This window comes from Esox lucius, chromosome 20 (assembly GCF_011004845.1).
Source record: "Esox lucius isolate fEsoLuc1 chromosome 20, fEsoLuc1.pri, whole genome shotgun sequence".
NCBI lineage: Eukaryota > Metazoa > Chordata > Actinopteri > Esociformes > Esocidae > Esox > Esox lucius.
In genome coordinates, this window is record NC_047588.1 from 2,207,038 (window position 1) to 2,228,802 (window position 21,765).

General features: G+C 40.0%; 1 protein-coding gene across 1 annotated transcript in view; it reads left to right on the top strand.

Moving 5' to 3' along the window:
- Positions 1-1,367: 1,367 nt before the first annotated feature.
- The window catches only part of tgfb2 (transforming growth factor, beta 2), a 51,322-nt gene continuing 30,924 nt past the window's right edge, over positions 1,368-21,765 (top strand). Inside the window, exon 1 of the mRNA XM_010866168.4 lies at positions 1,368-2,663. Within this exon, the coding sequence (XP_010864470.1) occupies positions 2,318-2,663 (346 nt within the window). The 5' untranslated portion in view covers positions 1,368-2,317. The remainder of the gene's footprint in view (positions 2,664-21,765) is intronic.

Here is a 21,765-nt window from a genome sequence, read left to right on the forward strand (position 1 = left end):
TTTAGATGCAGCCTTACCTTCTCTATCTTTTCTCTTGCCATCCGCTCTGCCCAGCTGTCCCACACCTGGGACATTATGCCCCAAATGGAAGAAAGCGGAGTGAGTCCGAGAGGCAATGCTAGAATTGGCCCAAAACGTGTTTTCCGTTGCAAGAGGTTTTTGTAAAGGTGTGGCATAATGATCACTACCCTAAAATGGCGAAGGGGTTTTCTGTTATCGACAGGAATTGTGGAGCTGGTGTACATGCAGTTTCACTGGGTCTGAAGAAAACCTATTGGGGCATCTGCAGGTATGTAATGACTGGGTCTCTTACTGTTACTAGAAGATGGCCATTTCGGACATTCAGGTAAAGAAATTGTGTTTTGTATGAGTTAACTGTAGGCTACTGTGTGATTAGGTCATGTTCACCATGGTCAACAGATTTTGTAGAGAACATCACAGAACCCTGCGTGAGGTCTTTCAGCTTCACACACACACACATGCACTGTTGGACTTGTGTGTCTGTGCGGTTACTGATTTAGCGACAACATCTGGTTTACACCAGCAGTGCCGAGTGCTGAGAGAGTTTGAGAGGCTGTCACAGCTGATGAATTGCGGCCTTTGGTTGGGTGGGGTGGTGGAAGGGGGGTTGTCAGGGCGAGTGAGGTGAGAGAAAAAAAGACCTTTGGCAAGTCATGAAAACAGTGGGATTTTCTTAGGAGTGTAAATGTAAATCAACCTGGCGCAAAGGACGTTGGGACTGTGGGAGTGAGAATAGAAATGGACAGGGGAATGTCCATGGATTCTCAAGGCTGACATGGTCCTGTCCCCCTGAGACAGGTGCAGGGATGATGAGAGAACTAGTGTACCACTCCTTAACAAAGACCCTGTGATGAACCATTCTTAACACCCCATAATTTGAATTAGTGTAACAAAAAACACTCACTCATGATTCACAGTAATTATGTTAGTTCTATTCAAGCCATTCAATCCTATGGAAGCAGTGTTCTTACTATTATGTTATTGTGAAGCATTGAAACAAGAAAAGGCTTTTGCCCAGAGACTACAAATCAAATCAGCTTTAAGAACTTATCCACTTCCGTATTTGTTCAGTAAGCTCAACGTTTATGTTGGCATCTGCAGGTTGTGCTTTTTTAACCATCCCAACTTGAATATTAAATCAGGAGTATATTCATGGTCTACTTAATCTATTGCATAATGCGGAGCCAAAAGAATACAATACACGACTTGTGGATATGGTTCTCAAGTTAGGCTAGTCAAACTATCCATCCGGCGTTAGGACCCCGTGGCTGCGGACATGGCCATTACCCTGCTGCACTGTCCGGATGGGCAAACTCATATTTACAATAAATAGACTCCTAACTTGAAGTTGAAGGAGTCCCCCAGTCTAAAAGTGACGACCACAATCTCAATTTGATGAAGAGGGAGCACGTGGTTAAGTCCCTTATAAATCTCGGTCTACAACCGGCCGCCTGCTGATGTTGTCCACTGGCACGCGTAAAGCGAGGTGCTCCGAATTTGCCGACGTTTTTCATGCAGAAGGAATGGAAGGACGCGTTGACTCTCTACGCTTGCGTTAAAAGGAATTACGTATTATATAATACTTCCACGTTCTCATCGTAATTTTATTTTCTCTCCATTCATACTGGCTAACGCATTCGTTAGGACAGTCGAGTAGGCACTTCGCGTTTTGCAGGACGGGTTAACCTTGTATTTTTCTGTCAAAAGGGTGATGCAACTGCTTAGCGAAGCCCTTAAGATCTTCAAATAGAGCAGTCAAAGACGGACTTCTGCTGAGCGAGAAATTGGCCACCGTTGGAAAGCTTGCAGTGCTCTGATGCGGTGGAGGTGTGCGCAAACTCTCAGGCTACAAATCTGTGCTGTACAGCTGGAGATAGCGAGTTAGTTTGTTTTACTTTAATATATATTTTTTTTAGCTAAGCAATTTAACGTCCAAAATTATGGCCTTTTTGTTTGGAGATTTTTAACGTTACGCACAGTATGCATTTGTTATGATGTAACTTGGGAATATCAGACTGCTGCTGTCTACTCCAATGACTGTATAACGGATTTTGCAGATCATTTCACTTTCAAGGTTGTTGAATGGATTTTCAGGCACTTTTTGAAATACTGTGTTGAAACTGTGAATACAGAACTACCACTTCCCAATATTTAGGGCTACAATAATTTCAGAGATACTGACCACAAGTATTTGGGTATTTTTTATTCAAATGTGAATTTGAATTTACTTTTATAGGGATCTGTATACGCGAATTGGTCACGCTTTTAAGACGCTACTGTAGCTTTTGTGTTCAAAATGAACTACTACGTTTTAAGTCTACTCTTGACCTTGGATTTAGCCACTGTGGGCGTCAGTTTGTCTACATGTAGTACGTTGGACATGGATCAGTTTATGAAAAAGCGCATAGAAGCCATAAGGGGACAGATACTGAGCAAGTTGAAGCTCACAAGCCCCCCGGAGACATATCCGGAGCCTGATGAGGTTTCCCGAGACATCATCGCAATCTATAATAGCACGAGGGACCTATTGCAGGAGAAAGCCAATGAAAGGGCGGCGATGTGCGAGCGCCAACGAAGCGAGGAGGAGTACTATGCGAAGGAGGTGCACAAAATCGACATGCAACCGCGCTACTCATCTGAAAGTAAGTTTGTGTATATATGGCTAATCAGGTTATTGGTTAAAACGCATTACTCAAAAAGTCTAACAGCCTACGAAATGTGTAGGCTCTCAGCTACAAGTATAATTGATGTAAGTTATAACTCTTCCAATTTTGTATCCTGTCATCACGTGTGTTTGTTATGCATTTTGAAAAAGAAACAATTCATCCTGGCCAACTCCCCGACAGGGAAAACAACAATAATGCGAACACCGGCAAGTTGGCTTGCGCTATTAGAGTGGTCATACACCCACATAAAAGTGACCTGGCATAAAGTTTTTCTTGAAATGATTTCCTCTAAAGTCGGACTCCCGGCGCCGCCTTGAGAATTTGTTATTGTATAGTTATGAGGTAGTAGACGCAGACTACAATGAAACACTGATCCAAGACTTTCCCAACGTACTCCAAAGAAAGAGGACCTTGTATTTTGTATGTGGGTAAATTTTGTAACGTAACACGCACTTTTTCCCTAATGTTATTTTAAGTCAGCGTGTCCTTGCCTGCTTCTCTCCAGCCAGGAACTGGTGTGTAGGAAGTGACGGGACAGGTTGAGCCCCATTGGCAAAGCAGTCATTGAGGTAGAGGCCTATGAGTATTTATTCTTAAAATGACATTGAAAAAAGCGGACTATGTATGGACTGATAATATTGTCAGTGTGCCATCTCTGAATTTTGCTCCAACTAAATTGTTTAATTGTTTACAAGTGTTTTTTAAAACACCAAGCATAGGATACTTAAATACTGTCAGAATAGTTCTGAAACAGACTAAGGAGAAGGGGTGATATTGCAAAGGTTGTTTTTGTGTTTGACCCTGAGCTTCCAGATTCACCTGAGTTGAATGTTGTTCCAACCCCTTCACAGCTTTCAGGTTATAGACCACTGTGTTTTACATACACGTTCATATTTTAAGTCAAAGTTGTCAAAACACAATAATAATATTAAACACTACCATTAATGTCATTACTTCTGAAATTGTTTTTCCCCACTCTAGATCCAATGTGAGTAGCCTGCACGGCATGAAGGGAAAATAAATTAGGAGATATTTCACATGCCCCAAGGTATATTTTGCATTAAATATTATCCTTGGCCCCTGCCAGTTGTATAAATACCCTAAATATGAATAGAGCTGGCACTGTGTCAAGTGCAGTCAGGAAGGCATTCAGAGGGTATAAATAAACCCAAGTCAACCTTCTAGAGAAAAAGTCCAGATCTTTATTTCTGATGCAACAAGGCTCTATAGATCCTGGGAGGAAAGATGACAAAGAAAAGGAGGAAGGATAGAAAAAGGGTGGAAAAAAAGGGGATCAATCCAGAAGTTGATCCGACAGCCGAAGACAATGCGGTATGACTCTTTTTTTAAAATATATATATTGGAGACTGTGTGCGTGCATGCATTCATTATATACTGTCAAAGTGAGTGTCTTTGCCAACTAATAATGCACACTGCCACGTGGGTATCCATCTTATTTGGTGGGGCGCCAGGAAGTCCTCAGAGCAAGCACTGCGGGGCACAACAGCACTAGAACCCTCACAAAAATGTGCAAGGGGGAGAGGATGGGCTGGAGAGTGGGCAGGGGTGAGAGGCGGGGTTGCAGGGGGTGGGTGTTTGGGGACTGTTGTGCACTGTTTAAACCAGTGGCATTGTGCGTATACTAGGCGGCCCCAGACCCTGCTCAGCTTTGCCACTTGCTCCATGGAAAATTCCATCAAGGAAACCCACTGTTGCTGTGCTTTCGAGTGGTTTGTAGAAAGAGAACTTAGCTGCTTACCCATCCCTCCGACCCCCATCATATTATCTGACCTCTCATTTTTGCTCCTAATTGACGCAAGTTGCTCACCATTGAACTCTCCAGTGTTTGCCTACTCTAAGGGCTGACAAAACATTGATACATTGCAGTTAGCACGCCATACTTGCACTGTACATTAACTGTAGTGTACCATAGCCCTTTCTGCTTTCAAAGTGATTGGCTATCTCTGGTGGGCTATAGCTGTCTTGTGAACATCAGCATGTAACAATGAGACGTTTGGTGTGCGTATGTGCGCAAGCACTGTCTGTATTGGGGGATAGTTTTGCTTTCCTTGTTATCATGGCATGTGTGTTATGTATCACACCAAGCTGTCTGTATGATTGGTGTATGTGTGTTTAAACTGTATGCGCCGTTTGGACCTGACATTGTTCAAACTCGGGTTAAGTCAATAGCCTGGAGCAGCACATTCATCAATTCATAGTTATCTTCCTGTCCAAACCTTAACCAAGGATGATAATGGCTGGAGAGGGGAAAGCATCATTGCTTCTAAGACTTAGAAGGATGGAACTGCAAGAACAGCAGCGGCAAATCTGTCTTGTTTGCCTATCACTGGAATGACAGTGTCGTGGTCTGTTGATATTTAGGTCTTGAAACAACCTACAACTTTACAAAGGTGTTACAGATCTACTTGAAGGTAAGACATCCTTATTCATGATGGAAGTGCAATCCTCCATCTGAGCTTTGTCAGTCGTTCAGAACAGCCTACTCCTCCCGAAAATGTGGTTGTATCACCAGGAATGATTGTATTAAATAAAATGTTGCATTGGGTTTACTTTGGAAATCTGCATTGCAGAACAGGAGAGTGCATTGTACATAGTGTCTTTTTCTACACTATCTATCCAAACTACACGTCAAATAACTTGCAATATTTCCAATTTCTGAGACATTGCTGGGCAAACATTTCAGCAATTTTTAAGAGAGGTCATTTGTTAATGAGTTACTTCAGCTAGTGGAAAACATCAACCTGTTGTAACCGCAAAAATAAAAAACACATGTTGATTTGACCTTTTTTAGTGATGCATATTTAAAGGAGCACTAATTAGCTAGCTTTTAGGATGGATGATAGTACATTACACTTTGAGCAGGTTCCAAGTATTAACTCTTTACGTGGTTAAAACCAAATAAAACAAATTGCAGATAATTTTGGTACAATTGGCTCATTAAAGCATTATTGATGAAGTTTGCTAACCTAGGAGAAGCTATGATGCTGGCCTGTAAAGGCATTTCGGACTATTTTGTTGTTTTCTGTTCTCATAATATTACTCTCTGAGGTGAGCTAGCTAGCACTGCGTAGGGACATTCCTCTGGTGAGAGTTTGCAGAGGGACCATATAATTAGAAAAGCCCAGTGGGTATGCCAAGTTTTTGAGTTACTGAATTACTTTTAATCAGGCTTTTAAACTTTCTCCAGGAAGGAGGTGTCACATTTATTATGGGAAGCAGAAAGTGTCAGAGATACAAAGCTCTTAAAGGCGAACGCAATTCATGAGTAAATGAGATTTAAGGGTGTTTATGTGTGGCCATGCATGTGTGTACGGGTGTGGGGGCTTGCGTACGTGTACATTTCTGGATATCTGCATTCAAGCATGTGTGTTTTTCTTGTCTGTGTGTGTGCCTACAGTATGTACTATATATAGTACAGACCATTTTAACTGTCAAATCAAAAACATGTTCTAAGAGCATTTGTCACAAAAATTATACCCACCTAAAAATTTGTCCTGATCTGAAGCAGTTGCACATCACAATTGCTAATTAGCTGGATTGCTTTGCCAAAGTTCATGTAGCCTGTATTAAAAATAAATATATCTCCTTTATTAGTTCCTTAAAGAACCATTTTATGAACATTCTTCCTCAGAAATCAACCTCAAAAAGTTTTTAGAAAGGTTACCCTATGAACCATCATAGGCAAAACTTGATGCATTGTGCCTAAGAACAGCTCTTAGGTGAAAGAGCTCACCTCGTGCCTTATTGCTTAAATATACATTACGGTGCATATGTTTGGGGTCACTTAGAAATGTCCTTCCTTTTTTGTCCATTAAAATAACATCAACTTGATTAGAAATGCAGTGTAAACATTGTTAATGTTGTAGATGTCTATTGCAACTGCAAATTTGCTGTTAAATCCTGTTACATTATCAGCAATCATCACTCCTGTGTTCCAATGGCAATGTTTTTTTCCAATGTTTTTGCTAATCCAAGTTTATCATTTTAAAAGGCTAATTGATCATTAGAAAACCCTTTTGCGATTGTTAGCATTGCTGAAAATGTGTGCTGATTAAAGAAGCAATAAAACTTCTTTAGACTAGTTCAGTATCTGATGCATCAGCAATTTTAGTTTCGATTACAGGCTCAAAATGGCCAAAAGGCCAGCATCCCAGTCGCCTCTTCACTGTTGACGTTGTGACTGGTTTGCAGTTATTATTTAATGAAGCTGCCAGTTAAGGATCTGTGAGGCATCTGTTTCTTTAACTAGTCACTAATGTATTTGTCCTCTTGTTCAGTTGTGAGCTTTCCACTCCTCTTTCTATTCTGATTGGAGGCAGTTTGTACTGGTCTGTGAAGGGAGTAGTACACTTCGTTGTACGAGATCTTAAGTGTCTTGGCAATTTTTCACAAGGAATAGCTTTAATTTCTTATAACAAGTATAGACTGTTGAGTTTCAGAAGAACATTATTTGTTTCTGGCCATTTTGAGCCCATCAAACCCAAATGTCGAGGCTGAAGATACTGAATTAGTCTAAAGATTGCCAGTTTAATAGCTTTTTTATTACGGACAGGTTTTCAGTGGTGATAACATAATGGCAAAAGGGGTTTTCTAATGATAAATTAGCCTTTTAAAATTATAAACTTGAATTAGCAAACACAATGTGACATTGCAACACAGGAATGATGGTTGCTATTCAGATATTCCATTGAAAATCGGATCATTTACAATATGGCCTACACTGACAAAAATGCTGTTTTTCAAAATTGTGCACTGAAGAGTCCCCCAAAGGCTCACTCACATATTGGCTGCAACATAGCCTTGTTATGAATCTCTGTTGCTAATCCAGGATATTAACCTTAGTCTACAATGATATTTGATACGGCTGAAGGTAGAAAGCCAACCCCTGGTCTATCAAGAACGTAATTATAAACAGAAGAACCTACTTTAAGACCCATTGGGGAGAGTGTCATTACAGTGATTACTAGATCTCACCTGCTACTTAAATCCCCTCTGCTACAGTTTCAAATGGTGAGGTGAGATGGAATGTTAGGAATCAGAAAAATAAAAATACAGATACAGCTTTTGCAGAAACCACTGTGTGATGTCCCTGACCCTGAACTGCATTATTTTCTAATCAGATATGGGACACCAGGTGGATATAATTATTTTTCTCCCATGATAACTTGGGAGTGGACACTTAATTGGCCTTCGTCTGAGCACCTAACATGATATCTCAGACATAGTTCGCAAAACTGGGAGCATGATGTGTCTTGTCACAGGGATCTGGCATTTATGAAGTAACACTGAAGACAAAATAGTGGCGCTGCAACAAGCCATTGAAAATTACATTTTTGCTAGGCCTCTTACCCCTTTGACAAGGACAAAATGTCTTCAGGGACCTATGTAGTGTGCTACAATCTACTGACTAATGTCCCTCACTGCCGTGTTTTTCAGGTTAGTACCAAAAATAACATGGCAAATATTGTTATGTAGGCGTGGACTGGCAAATCAATGCAGAAAAAATCCAAGGACAGGGTTTTTGAAGGATAATGGATTTTGCTTAACGTGTATGGAGTTCTATTGTGGACTTTTTTTGCTTTATTTTACCTTAGTTTTACAAGGAAATCAAGCTGAGGATGAGACCTTTTACAGCAATATTAAAATATAATATGTAGAGGAAACATACAGAAAAACACATGAAGTGCCCACATAAAGAATAGTAATCACGGTTAACAGTGACAAGGTCATGTTTCCAACTTTTAAACTGCCTCTGGCAGTCTGCTATGCAGGGATGGTTACACTGAAACCAATGATCATCAGCTGCAAAATTTTACAATATGATCAAAGGCATAGAGTCAGTCAAATCCAAATTGAAGACATTATAGCTGGACAAACAGGAAATGTTGAGGCCACAACACCCAGAAATTTAATAATGTTTAGAATTGCATTCTACATTAAACTTACTTTTTAACACTTAAGTTCTCCTTTTTAAGTTTAATTTGTTCATTGTAAACGGAATTGACATGCTAACAATGTACATTATGTGAGCATATAAACCTTTTATAAAGAGAGTGTATAAATGCAACTGGAATGGTGTGAATGATATGTGCTCGAGGTAAACCAAAGGTCGGTTTGTTGCAGTAGCACACACTTCATTGCAATTGCACTGGGTAGCTTGAAACAACATTGGGTCACCTCAACCCTGTATGGTTATCTAGGTTATTTTTCTTTTTGATCATTTAAGATCAAAGCTAGATGGTAAATTTAATAACTTCATAAATCACCTACCTGAGCTGGCTATATCATCTATTTTCTGCTGATTTATCAATACAGGTGATGCATCCCACCCTAATGGTTCACTGGAAGTATTAATTAGTCAACATAGTTGCTATTATTTCTGGTTGTAAGGACCATGCCTCCTGTTAATAGCTAATGTAGTTAAAATGTATTCAAATAATTTAAGCATTACGTTTTTGACATTAAGACAGTAACTACACCAAGCTAATTTTGTTAGCTAGCCGTTTTGTTGATGTACACAAAAACATGAGAATTGTGTCACTTCCACAGTTTAAAAAAGGTTTATAGTCTGTCATGTCTGTCTTTGTGTTTGACTGCTGTTTTTTTGTGTGACCTGATGTGTTTGATGTGTCATGTTTAAAGCGTTGTATGTGTTAAGTCTGGTGTGGTTCAATGTGTGACAGATTGAGTTTAACTAGTCTTAGTAAATATTCAGACTTGTCCCCTCCATTCTTCACTTCTGTACACAAACAAAGTTGTGTGGTGTGGTAATATGTGTCTGTGTGTTACTAGTTGTGAGAACGCTGGCTGTACAAACAACAGCCAAACATATCAACACAAACACACTGTTGAACCATTTGGAGGCAAGTCAAAGCTTTACAGTCACACTGTGTTCGCTACGATCATTAGTTGCATCTGATTTTCACTAAGCTGGTGCCAGGGAGAAAGAGATTCTTCGGGTTGGTGCCATTTCACTTAGACCAACTGCATGTCAGTTTGGGGGATATTGGCCAAAAGGAACTTCTGTAGTTGATTTGTTGCTTATATTGTTGCTTAAGGTGTATGTTTGGGATGTTACACTGTCTTTTGTTATACTTGTGGCTACACTGTTGCAGTCATGAAGCTGAGTAATGTTACTAAACTCTATGATGTGAACTCATAATGCCACGTGGCCTAGGTGTTCAGTAGTTATATGACCGAGGTATCTCTCTTTTTGTCAGTATCTCCATTGTACTTAGCAACCTGTCAATGTCTAATTTGTGATTGTATCTTCTCTCATACCATACTCCTGTATGTCAGTTAACATAGTGGGAATGTGAACCTGCAAATAAGAGAGAGAGAGAGGCTCAGCCATTCGTTAAACTTATGCAAGACCTAGACGCTGCTGCCATTTGAACTGTATGACAACTGTGGCCAAGCATCATTGCATAACAGAGGGAATAAAGGAAAAGAAAACTGAGTGAGCACAAAATAATAAGTGGTCCTCCTCTGACTTTTAGTATTGTTTACCACAATGGGGCAGGTTCTTCCGTAAGATGATACTGTAACGTGATCAAAAAGATGTTAATGTTAAGTACAAGGCAGTTTAGTGAATGTGTCCAGCAGAGGCACGTTTTATGGGACTGCTGAATGTGTGCATTTGGCGTTGAGTGCGGTGTGTAATGTTATGCAATCGTTGAACAGAGGATAGGTAGTGTGTCATAGTGTTCCTGAGGGTTTATGTATAAAGCGATTAATGAGGTGAGGCATTCTCTCACTGTGTTTGGACCAGGCCACTGCTACCCTGCAGCAGAAATGCTAAAATGCACCACTCTCTCTGTCTTGCGCACACACAGACAAGAAGACACACGCACTCCTTTTGTTCTCTTTTTCTCTATGTTGTAGCTCTTGCACAGATTTTCCTGCTCTGTCATGCTGTTTTCTTGTTGTCTGTCCAGAGGATGGAGCTCCATAACTCCCCTTCCTTTCTTTCTCATCTCTCTTTCTGTCTATCTATTGGTTTCTCTGTGTCTTTCTCTTGCTCTCATAATTACTAATGTGTGTATGTTGTGGTCTGTTGCTGGGAAGGAGGCCTGTGAAGACTGACAGGCCTTCGTGGAAGGGGCTTCAAAGAACCTGGTATTTTTAGTTCCCAAGGATTATGTGCAGAGTTGTTTTCAATTTGCTATTGGCAGGTGAGTGATTGGGTGGAGGCGTCTGCAGGGAACCAGACAGGCGGGAGTTCTCTTCCGTCTCACCCGTTTCCTTTCTTTCTTGCTGTTGTCTTTTCCCCCCTTTCTATCGCTCTAACTATGCCCATCAGTCTTTCCTCATTTTTCACGTATTTCCATCTCTATCTTCTTGTTGCAGTGCAACTCAATCTGTCGAGTTCACGTCTCTCTCTGCCTTTCGTCTGTCTCCTCTACTTCGTCGTTAAAGACAGTTCATATCTAAGTCATAGTTCCTCCTCCCATTTACCACTCCCTTCTTCATTACCTTTTCTGGACTCATCAATTGCTTTTTTCTCATCCTGTGCTCTGCCTGCCTCTCTTTTTATTCTCAGATGTCTGCCCTAATTCCACACAGGATCTGTCTTTCCTTCTTCCACCCTACTTTGCTCTCCTCTCCTCAACCCCCCATCCAGAGTGTGTGAGAGGGAACAGACAATCCCTCCATGGTGGAAGCCTGGGGAATCCGAGAGCATGTCTTACAGAAGTGAGAAATGCTTCAAAGTACAACACTTTTTCCCCTTCAATCTGTCCCGGTATCACAGCACTACAAATCAATATTTGGAGTCAGTTACCATTTCAGATACCATTTGGTAAAAATGACTTGGAGGTAGCAAACCATTGCTTCCGGTGATTTTACACCTCATAAATCTGGCTTTTTTTTGGGATATTATCCCCATAATTCCCCATAATTCATGGATTGACTGGACTATTCCAACAATGAAGAAAATTAATGTTTATTTGTTAAACATGTAATGTCCTATTTATAATGTCTCTTAATGTCCTATTTTATTAAATTCATGCCTTCGAGGTCGCCATGCAGCTATATGTATTAATTCTGCACCAAACATCCTGTAATATCACATGATGTGTGTACATGTGCATGAATGACACCTTCACTGTGTTTCTGTCTGTTTGCATGCACCACGCCAGTTAATCTGAATCAACTGTTGCTGGTGTTGTCATACAATCCTAACAGCTATGGTACCAATGTATTTTTATTTATTCCAAAGCAGGTTTTAGCCTGGTACCAGAGCTGTTTGTGCTGTATAACTTCTGGTTTCACGCTAAATATTTGGCATGAAAATGAAAAATAGGATCTGTCAAGCCAGCCCCAACCTTTCCTGGTAACTGAACAATCTATTGAATCTTTCTGTGCACTGATGGATCATGCACATTTTTGCCTTTAAGCCTATGGTTTCATGAGTTTTCTCAAGGCCTAGTATTCCAAGGGGTCCTTGTACCCCTGGATGGAATACACAGCACTAGAACTTCAGACTGTTAAACTAACTGCCTATCTGTACTACAACCTAATCTGCACCTATGTTTACTCACCATGTGCCCTACACAGACTCTCTCATAATTAAACTCTTACACATTCCCTACAGTACAGACACTTACACACGTACATTAATTCAGTCCATGTGACCTTAACGTGTACATTGTAAACTCCACTGGTCTCTTTCCATTTTGCAAGACAAGCATTTTGCTACACTCGCAACAACATCTGCCATAATGTGCTTGTGACCAAGAACATTTCCTCAGCTGTTTTGACATTATTTTATACTATTATCAGGAAGTGAAGGCAAGAAAATTCTAGTTTTTGTTTCAATCAAGACAAAAGATGAAATAATTTTATTTGAATAACCTGTTAAGAACTGTGCAGACATTTAACTGGCTGATCATTAATAAGTGCAGCAACAGTCAAGTGCTGTTGAAATCTGTGGGCCCTGCCTAAACCAGCACAAACCCCTCTCCAAATTAAACAGTTAGGCCTTAAATAGTTTCTTCCTTTCCCGAAGGTCAAATGTTTGCCCACTCCAGGTGTCTGACAGACCTGTTCCAAGTGCCAGAATGACCTTTTCATGTAAAACACTCGCCTAAATGTCACTATGTAATGTAGAAGCCAGACAGTTTGAAATATCCCTCTTTGACAGTGGGATATTAAGGCCAGTTTTTAGTGTCATTAATGTGTACATTTAAAACTCTGGGCTGCTGAAGGCTGGTCTAAGTTCTCCATACACACGCACAGTACCGCACACATTAAGGAAGATACACATGCACACACATTACAGGATCTGGAGTGCATTAAAGGATAGAGACTCTGCTGGCTGCAGTTCTGGAGCCACTCAGGAAACAGGAAGTGCGTGTAGGGTCAGTGCAGGTCAGTGACAGTGTGACGAGCATAGATGTAAAGCATAGATGGGACTTATAGTTCTATCTGACGTCCCAATAGCTTTGTGCTCTTACCTGGGGCCAGTTCGGAAAAGTCAAGCCACTTAACTCATGGTTTATGGACCAACAATATTGTAATGTTTTTTTTTTAATCAATGAACAAGAAAGCAATCCTTTGCTCGGTATGGAAACGAATCAGAATCCTGTTTGTTAAATGAACTGGCTAAGCTAGTTTGCTACAGTAAATTATGAATCAATGTTGCACACAATGTATGTGCAAAGAAAAATATTGTATATAATAAGCAGGTGGTGATGTGTAGATTTGTCCACATCACCACCTAAAAAAGTAGCCTAGCTACTCCTATTTCTGCTGTACTCATAGGGTACCAAATGTAGTTAGCTAGTTAGCTCCGTTTAATGTACTGCACAAACATTTTAATTTTAATCATTTTTGTATGAATATGCAATACATAAGTGTAGAATAATATAAAATCACAGTTAACTGTTATCATAGGAAATAAATATACATTTACACTGTATTTAAAGTGCTATTCTGTGTAGTCCTACTTTAAATATCATATACCCATTTTGTACACTTAAAATAATACATTATTAATTGAAAACAATTTGAGAGATTTGTTTGTTAATATTCTGAAGTATAGTCATTGTATATGTTATGATATGCATGACAGTGGTTATTTATATAATATTAAGGAAATATAACAATTTCCTACAACCAAAAACTTAAAATGCCACTTCAACCATACCTTTCCATTGTAATTGGTATAGAACAGGTCCAAGGTAAGGTGGCTGGCAAATTGCTCCATTCTGATGTAGAGGGGATCTATGTCAGCAGCCTATCTATTGTTATATTATCTATAAGAGTGAAGGATGTTGGGAGGGGTAGCATTGGTTGGCCAAGGTCCCAGTGGCTTTGCTGTTTTTAGATGTCTGTACAGCACACATTAACTCAGCTCTCCTGGCTCTCAAAACCTCTGAATGTTACAGATGCATTGGATTGATCTAAGCTTATTGTGATGCCAGTAATGTAGTCTCGCCTATATGAAGAGTTTTCCCCCAAAAAAAGTTATGTACATTCACATTCTTCCACCTGAAATAATTGTTTATGTTTACCTCTGTTTTTTGTAAAAGTATGATTGTTCTGATAAAATTTAATTAATAGATTTTAGATGTCTATTGATCTGGGCATTTTTTTGGAGGAAAGATATTACTGAATACTGGACGGACATAGTTGTTTTTTGCCCTAAATGCCTTAACATTACATCACTATGGGTAAGAGCAGAAAACTTCTATAATGGTAAATATACATCTCTATATTCTCGATTAACATTTTAGTTTTTGGATTAGCAAAAATAAGGGTGTTGTGCTAAGAAACAGAATTATTTGGCTGATAGTCTTTGTATCTGTCACTGAACAACCCAGTACTGTGATTAGCTGGTTAAAACAACACTTGATTTCATACGTTCCAAAACAACAAAAGCCAATATTTCTAAGAGTGTACAGACCATGTCTTGGAAAGGAACCTTTTTTGTTAGTGTACACGTTTCAGTATAAGCAGCCTTACAGGCCCAGTGATGTGTAGTATTTACACATCCAAAAGACACATGATCTCATCCGACCCACAGCTGTGTCTTTGGGACAGGGCAATGAAGCCAGGAACGGTCTGTCTCACAGATAGAGCTGCATTTTATTCAAGGATAAAACAATTGAGTTGGGGGATTTCCCGTTGTGTAGACTCAAGGCTGATTGATTGATTTTATTTGACAATTTAAAATACATGAATAATGTTACACTTGGCAACAAATCACCACAAGCTTGAGTCCAATACTTTTTTGTCTCCATTGTGATTGTCATTATAACAATATTTGACTATTAACATAATATACAAAAAAGTGTAACCACACCTAGCATATCCCTCCACTCATGCTGGTTTACATCATTATCCACATATTGCAGGAGTGTTTGGCAGAAACTATTTTTGTAGCAGCCGGTAGCTTCACTCTGCCAAAGCTCTATATAAAAATGTGTTCTGACCAGTACACCTTTTTTAATCATATAAAGCAGCAGTCTACATACCTATTCTTACTGCATTCTCCCTGCACTTATAAGTATTAGCTAAGCAGCTTAAAGTTTTAAATGGACAATCTATGATTGTAACTTCCATCTTTGAACATTTAAATGAATTCCGGGTACCCATTGATGTCTCATGAACTTACTTTAATTGTTGAACGCCATCAGATCCCTACTATTAGCTGGTTTATGCTTTTGTTTGTAAACGGTGTAATTGTAAACACTCATAAACAGTTTCCTCCAAACATGCTTAAAACTATTTTTGTCTCATGAATGGTCTATTGAATGGTCTCTACTTAAATTCATAACACTGTCTTAGAATTTTGCAGTGGTTATATTTTTCCAGCCTGACCCCTTTTTCAGAAACACTTGTAACCACTTTGCTGTTTTGTGAACTGCGGTTTACCCCTTTAACGCATTCATACTGTATGTATACAGTCTATATAGGTTGGTAAAAAAAAATACATTTTAAAATACAGGCACTTTATACAGCATATCTTTTACATGCCAAAACCAAACCCTCAACCCTTTTTGATACAACTTTCCAGCTACATGAGCCATTATAGCCACACCAACCCGTTGGTATTGATTTCACTTTGTGTTAGTGGCCTAGGGTAGTGAGAAAGTCCAGCGAAGCCCAGCACACTGGGAGCACTCTTTCTCCTTTCAGGAAGGAAACTAATGTTTGAAGTTTTCCAGAACAGGTTTTCTCTACCTCGCTTAGGAAGAAATTCAGGTTGTATTATTGTGAAACGTTATGATCCCTGAAAGACAGGGATTGTTTTTTTTCTCCTACTTCCTAACTTGCTTGTTAAGCGCCTTCGCTGTTTCCCATTGTCTTTGTGAATAAGAATTTCTTCTTAACTGGCTCATCTGGTTTAAATCAATCTTAAAGGGGAAAAACAGTAAAAAAAAAAATGAAAATATCACCTTCCATCTGAAAAGTCCCACATTGCATACAAATGTTTAATTTACAAGACAAAATAACAGAAAAGGATAACAGAAAATTCAAGCCCATTGAAACTGACATAGCAGTGCATCCCCATTCCCTAAATGACTTGCTACCTCTTTTTAATTTTGGTGGGGTTGGCGTGTGAAACGGTGTCATATTATTTTAAGGTAATGTACGGCCTGTTTTGCCAACATTGATTAAGCCTAGTCTAGGAGTAAAAAATCTAGTTCAATAGAAAACTCCATTGAACTTTTGTCTTAGACTAGGCTTAATCTGTGTCTGCAAAACCGGCCCGTAATGTTCTCACTTTTTGAGAACAGGAGGTTTTGGTGGAGATTGGCCATTTGAATTAGATAAACATTTCCCCCCCAACACATCAAACAAATGTGTGATATTCTGTGTTATTGGAAAATCCTTAATTAGGCCTAGGTTGGTCCAGCGGTCTAAGCTGCTACCGCTGTAGCACATTTACCAATGCAACAGGGGTTAAAAGCAACAAATAACTCTCCACTGTCGTTCCCCACTTCCAGTTCTCTATGAAATAAAACATTACAATTCCCCAATAAATATTTAACAATATAAACAAACCGCCTTGGTAATCCATGGAGTAAACTTGCCTGGCTTTGGGAATACAAATACAGTATTTCTCCCCAGCAGCAGCATGCTCAAGTATTTTTGCCTTTGTCCTGTGATGTCATGGAAGTAATGAGTAATGAAGAGAATGATTAGAGGGATGGGAGGACTGTTCGCTCTGTGTGACAGTTCCCATGTGACATCAAGCTCCCCTTTGGGGAAAGGAAGAAGGAAGGAGCAGGGCATGGTCTGGTTAGTGAAGGCATAGTGCCCCCGCCCATCGCCATCCAAACACGCACCCTTTTGTGCGTTTCGTTCGTGTGCCATCACTGCTGCCTCCACGTGTCTCAATTCCCTTGGTTGAACCACAGACAGGCCGCAGTGGCGCCAGTTGTGGTGGATCATTTTCAGTGGTCACGTTCGTATAAATCAGCGGAAAAGTGGTCCTGACAGGCTCTCGTTCTCTCTCCCACCGAACCGAAATTCCCCAGCGGCTACGACCATGACGAAGAAGAGGTCAGGATTCATTACCGGCTGAGGCAGGATGTATTGCCACCTGAAGCATCCTTCCTCATCTCGTGCACACGTCCTGCTGCATGACTGCCTATGCTTTTGTTAAGTAAAATGACGTGTTGTGTTATTGCTGGGCATTCTTTATCTGTGTGTGTATGTGTGTGTGTTTGGTTATATATTCTGACCTGTACATTAAGTGTGTGTGGGTCCGCTTAGTGTGGTTAATCCAGCTGCACTCTTCCCTGTGCCTTCGGTCAATGTGGCCAGTGTTGTGTTAAGCACAGCAGCCTTATTCATACTGTGTGTAAACACTCCGCCTTAAGCTGGCCCATTGGGACTTGTAAGTGTGACTTTTTCTGTTGACGGGCGGGAAGGAAACGCGCAAGAGCGTGGTTAGTCTTGGCTCATCTGCCTCACTGGTCACACAGACAAAGGTTAGTGTTGGCGCGCCTGACCATTGGTCACCAGGACAGCACGGAGGGAAAGAGGGAAAACATTGATGGAATGAGAAAATGACAGGAGTGCCTTTGAACCATGACGATGGGATGGGTATTTTGTAGGTACCTGTGAGATATTGGAGAGGGTTGGCAAAGAAGGTCAAAGGTGACTTTAGACAGAGACTTCCCCCACTCTGGCACAAGAGCATTGTGACGGTGTTGTGTTTAACACACAGCACACACACACACGCGCTGAAACGACTATAACTCACTCATTTCAGTGGAGCGATGAGTTTACAAGTCAATTGTATTTTGCCCTTCGTTGCTCACTCAGGTCTGGCTCCAAGCACAGCTCAGCAGTTTGTCTCCCCTCGCACTCATGAGGTTGGTTGTGGTTGTATATGCACTCTAAACAAACCGCGGTGGCTGGCTAATCCTGGGCTTCTGCCTAACGTTACAGCCATCAATTTAAAGCTACGGGGCCTTCTAATACACCGTGGTGTAGAGAACTGTCAAACACACTCCGCCGCACACATGGTTCCCAGCATTGCTTTGTGTTCCGCTGCTTTCTGCAAGCCGAGCTCGACTGTCTGGTGGTGCACAACCACACATGGTTGTCAGTGGTAAGTGTGACACCCGGTCCTACTATGTAAGCTTCTGTCAAACGCGCTTCCACCACACATGGTTTCGAGTAGCACACGAGTTTTACGGTACTACTGTGCAGGCCCATATCAGATAGTTCCAGAGGGCTCCACATATGGTCTGGAGTATTCAGGAGGTGTTACTGTAACACTGGGTTCCTATAGGAACCATATGTACTGCAGCTTGATCTCTGGTGACCCTCGTGTGAGATGATAGACTGGGACAGAGGTATGGGTCTGTCTGCATTTTTATCACGTCACCACTACTGAATTACACAAGAGAGCAAATCTAATGCTGTTTCCCGCAGAACACAATTGAGGATAAAAAAAAAATGTCCATAGTTTTGCAGGTGAGTGTGATAGCTATTTTGCATTTCAGTTTGTCATGTAATCATATGAAGTCAGGCTTCATATGATCATAAAATAACATAAAAAAAGAGAAAAATAAATTACGTAAAAATATGAAGATACTTGAATTTTAGGTAAATAATTATAATTGAGCAAATCATATTATGGAATGAATTACTATGTTAGCAAAAGAAGACCGATGGAGACGAAGAAAAAGCGGTGGTAGTATATGGTAGCCTATTTAGCATATGTAACACATTTTGGGTTGAGTCCATTCTATTATAGACTGAGTTCGCTACAAACAAGGTATGTGTATAAGCTCAGCATTTTGTAACATCTGCTGATGTAAAAAGGGCTCTTTAAAATATATTTGAATTATTGATACGCGTTTGCCTGTGCCGTTTTAAGTAGCTGTAGCGGTTCAGCAGTAATTTTTTCAAGTTTGTAAAATAGTGTCTCAATAGTTGTAGTTAAACAAAGATAATCTTCTACTGTTTGAAGACCATTCGTTTGTCCTTAAGCCTTAATAAAGTATACACCATACCATAAGTTAACACGCACAAGTGATATACAGGTGCTCGTCATAAAATTAGAATATCATCAAAAAGTTGATTTATTTCAGTAATTCCATTCAAAAAGTTAAACTTATATAATGTATACATTCATTCCACACAGACTGATGTATTTCAAGTGTTTATTTCTTCAATATCTCAGAAGTTTAGAATATTGTGAAAAGGTTCAATATTGAAGACACCTGGTGCCACATTCTAATCAGCTAATTAACCCAAAACACCTGCAAAGGCCTTTAAATGGTCTCAGTCTAGTTCTGTAGGCAATCATGGGGAAGACTGCTGACTTGACAGTTGTCCAAAAGACACCTTGCACAAGGAGGGCAAGACACAAAAGGTCATAGCTACAGAGGCTGGCTGTTCACAGAGCTCTGTGTCCAAGCACATTAATAGAGAGGCAAAGGGAAGGAAAAGATGTGGTAGAAAAAAGTGTACAAGCAATAGGGATAACTGCACCCTGGAGAGGATTGTGAAACAAAACCCATTCAATAATGTGGGGGAGATTCACAAAGAGTGGACTGGAGCTGCAGTCAGTGATTCTAGAACCACCACGCACAGACGTATGCAAGACATGGGTTTCAGCTGTCGCATTCCTTGTGTCAAGCCACTCTTGAACAAGACACAGCGTCAGAAGACAAAAAGGCCTGGACTGCTGCTGAGTTATGTTCTCTGATGAAAGTAAATTTTGCATTTCCTTTGGAAATCAAGGTCCCAGAGTCTGGAGGAAGAGAGGAGAGGCACAGAATCCACGTTGCTTGAGGTCCAGTGTAAATTTTCCACAGTCAGTGATGGTTTGGGGTGCCATGTAATTTGCTGGTGTTGGTCCACTGTGTTTTCTGAGGTCCAAGGTCAATGCAGCTGTCTACCAGGAAGTAGAGAACTTCACGCTTCCTTCTGCTGACCAAATTTATGGAGATGCAGATTTCATTTTCCAACAGGACTTGGCACCTGCACACAGTGCCAAAGCTACCAGTACCTGGTTTAAGGACCATGGTATCCCTGTTCTTAATTGGCCAGCAAACTCGCCTGATCTTAACCCTATAGAAAATCTATGGGGTATTGTGAAGAGGAAGATGCGATACACCAGACCCAACAATGCAGAAGAGCTGAAGGCCACTATCACAGTAACCTGGGCTCTCATAACACCTGAGCAGTGCCACAGACTGATCGACTCCATGCCACGGCGCATTGCTGCAGTAATTCAAGCAAAAGGAGCCCCAACTAAGTATTGAGTGCTATACATGCTCATACTTTTCATGTTCATACTTTTCAATTGGCCAACATTTCTAAAAATATTTTTTTTGTATTGGTCTTAAGTAATATTCTAATTTTCTGAGATACTGAATTTGGGATTTGTATTAGTTGTTAGTTATAATCATCACAATTAAAAGAAATAAACAATCAAAATATATCAGTCTGTGTGTAATGAATGAATATAACATACAAGTTTCACTTTTTGAATGGAATTAGTGAAATAAATCAACTTTTTGATGATATTCTAGTTTTATGACCAGCAACAGTATTTGGTCCCGTTCTTATTGAACAGATGCACTAGTCAATTTTATTAGCAGATAACCTGCTACAGTTATCAAGATGTTCATCAATTATCAGTTGTATTACTACCCACTCTGTCATTAAGACAAACACAGAAGCACATAAAAGTCCACAGGAAAAACGCTGTGTTGTTCAAAGGTATGAATGTACATGTACATTAATGGACATACGGTGTGCAGAATAATTAATAAACAATGAATGGTTTATTTATATTTATTTTACTCCAAGAGAAAAAAAAATTCTGTCCTGTTTGAATATTGTTGCATTTTGTTGCATTTTGAGCTGTAGATTTATTTTCTGTTCAAAAGCCCATTCTATTTGCACTCAGTAAATCTGGATGTATTTATGTATACTGCCGTGAAGGATATTAAAGAAATCAAGTTGCATTTGACAGAAATGCAGATGTTTTTGGTCATGTACAATGAAAATCTTGTCGCAGACCCATACAATGCGGATAAAGTAATAAAGATATTCAGAGGGCCCAACAAGCCTTTGTAGTGACCAACCAGTCTTCAGAGTCCACAACCAGGACTTTCACTGTCAGTCTATATACATTGATTGGTAAACTAGGCTAGTCTATTGGATAAAGACTTGCAGCTAAATTCATAGCGTAAAATGAAAATAATCCACAGAACACCAAAAAGCAGATGGAAGATTTTATAGATATTAGACAATTCTTGATTGTGCTTTATAAACACAAATGTATGTATGTTATTGTGTCAGAGACCAAACATCTGTAATAACTTTTATATATACTGTTAGCTAAACAAAATGTGGTTGTTGTTTATAAAAGTAATAACATGAAAACAGTGAGGGTTAATTAAATCAGTAGCAAACAACCTGTGATTCAACAGCAGTTGAAGTCCCATTCAAAAGCTTCACAGAGCCCAAGCCCCACTCACCAGCCCAGTGACCCTGCTGACAGTGCCCATCTGCAGCCAGACCCTTCTCACATTGTCAGTATACTGTCTAAATCTACATTTAATTGCATTATGTC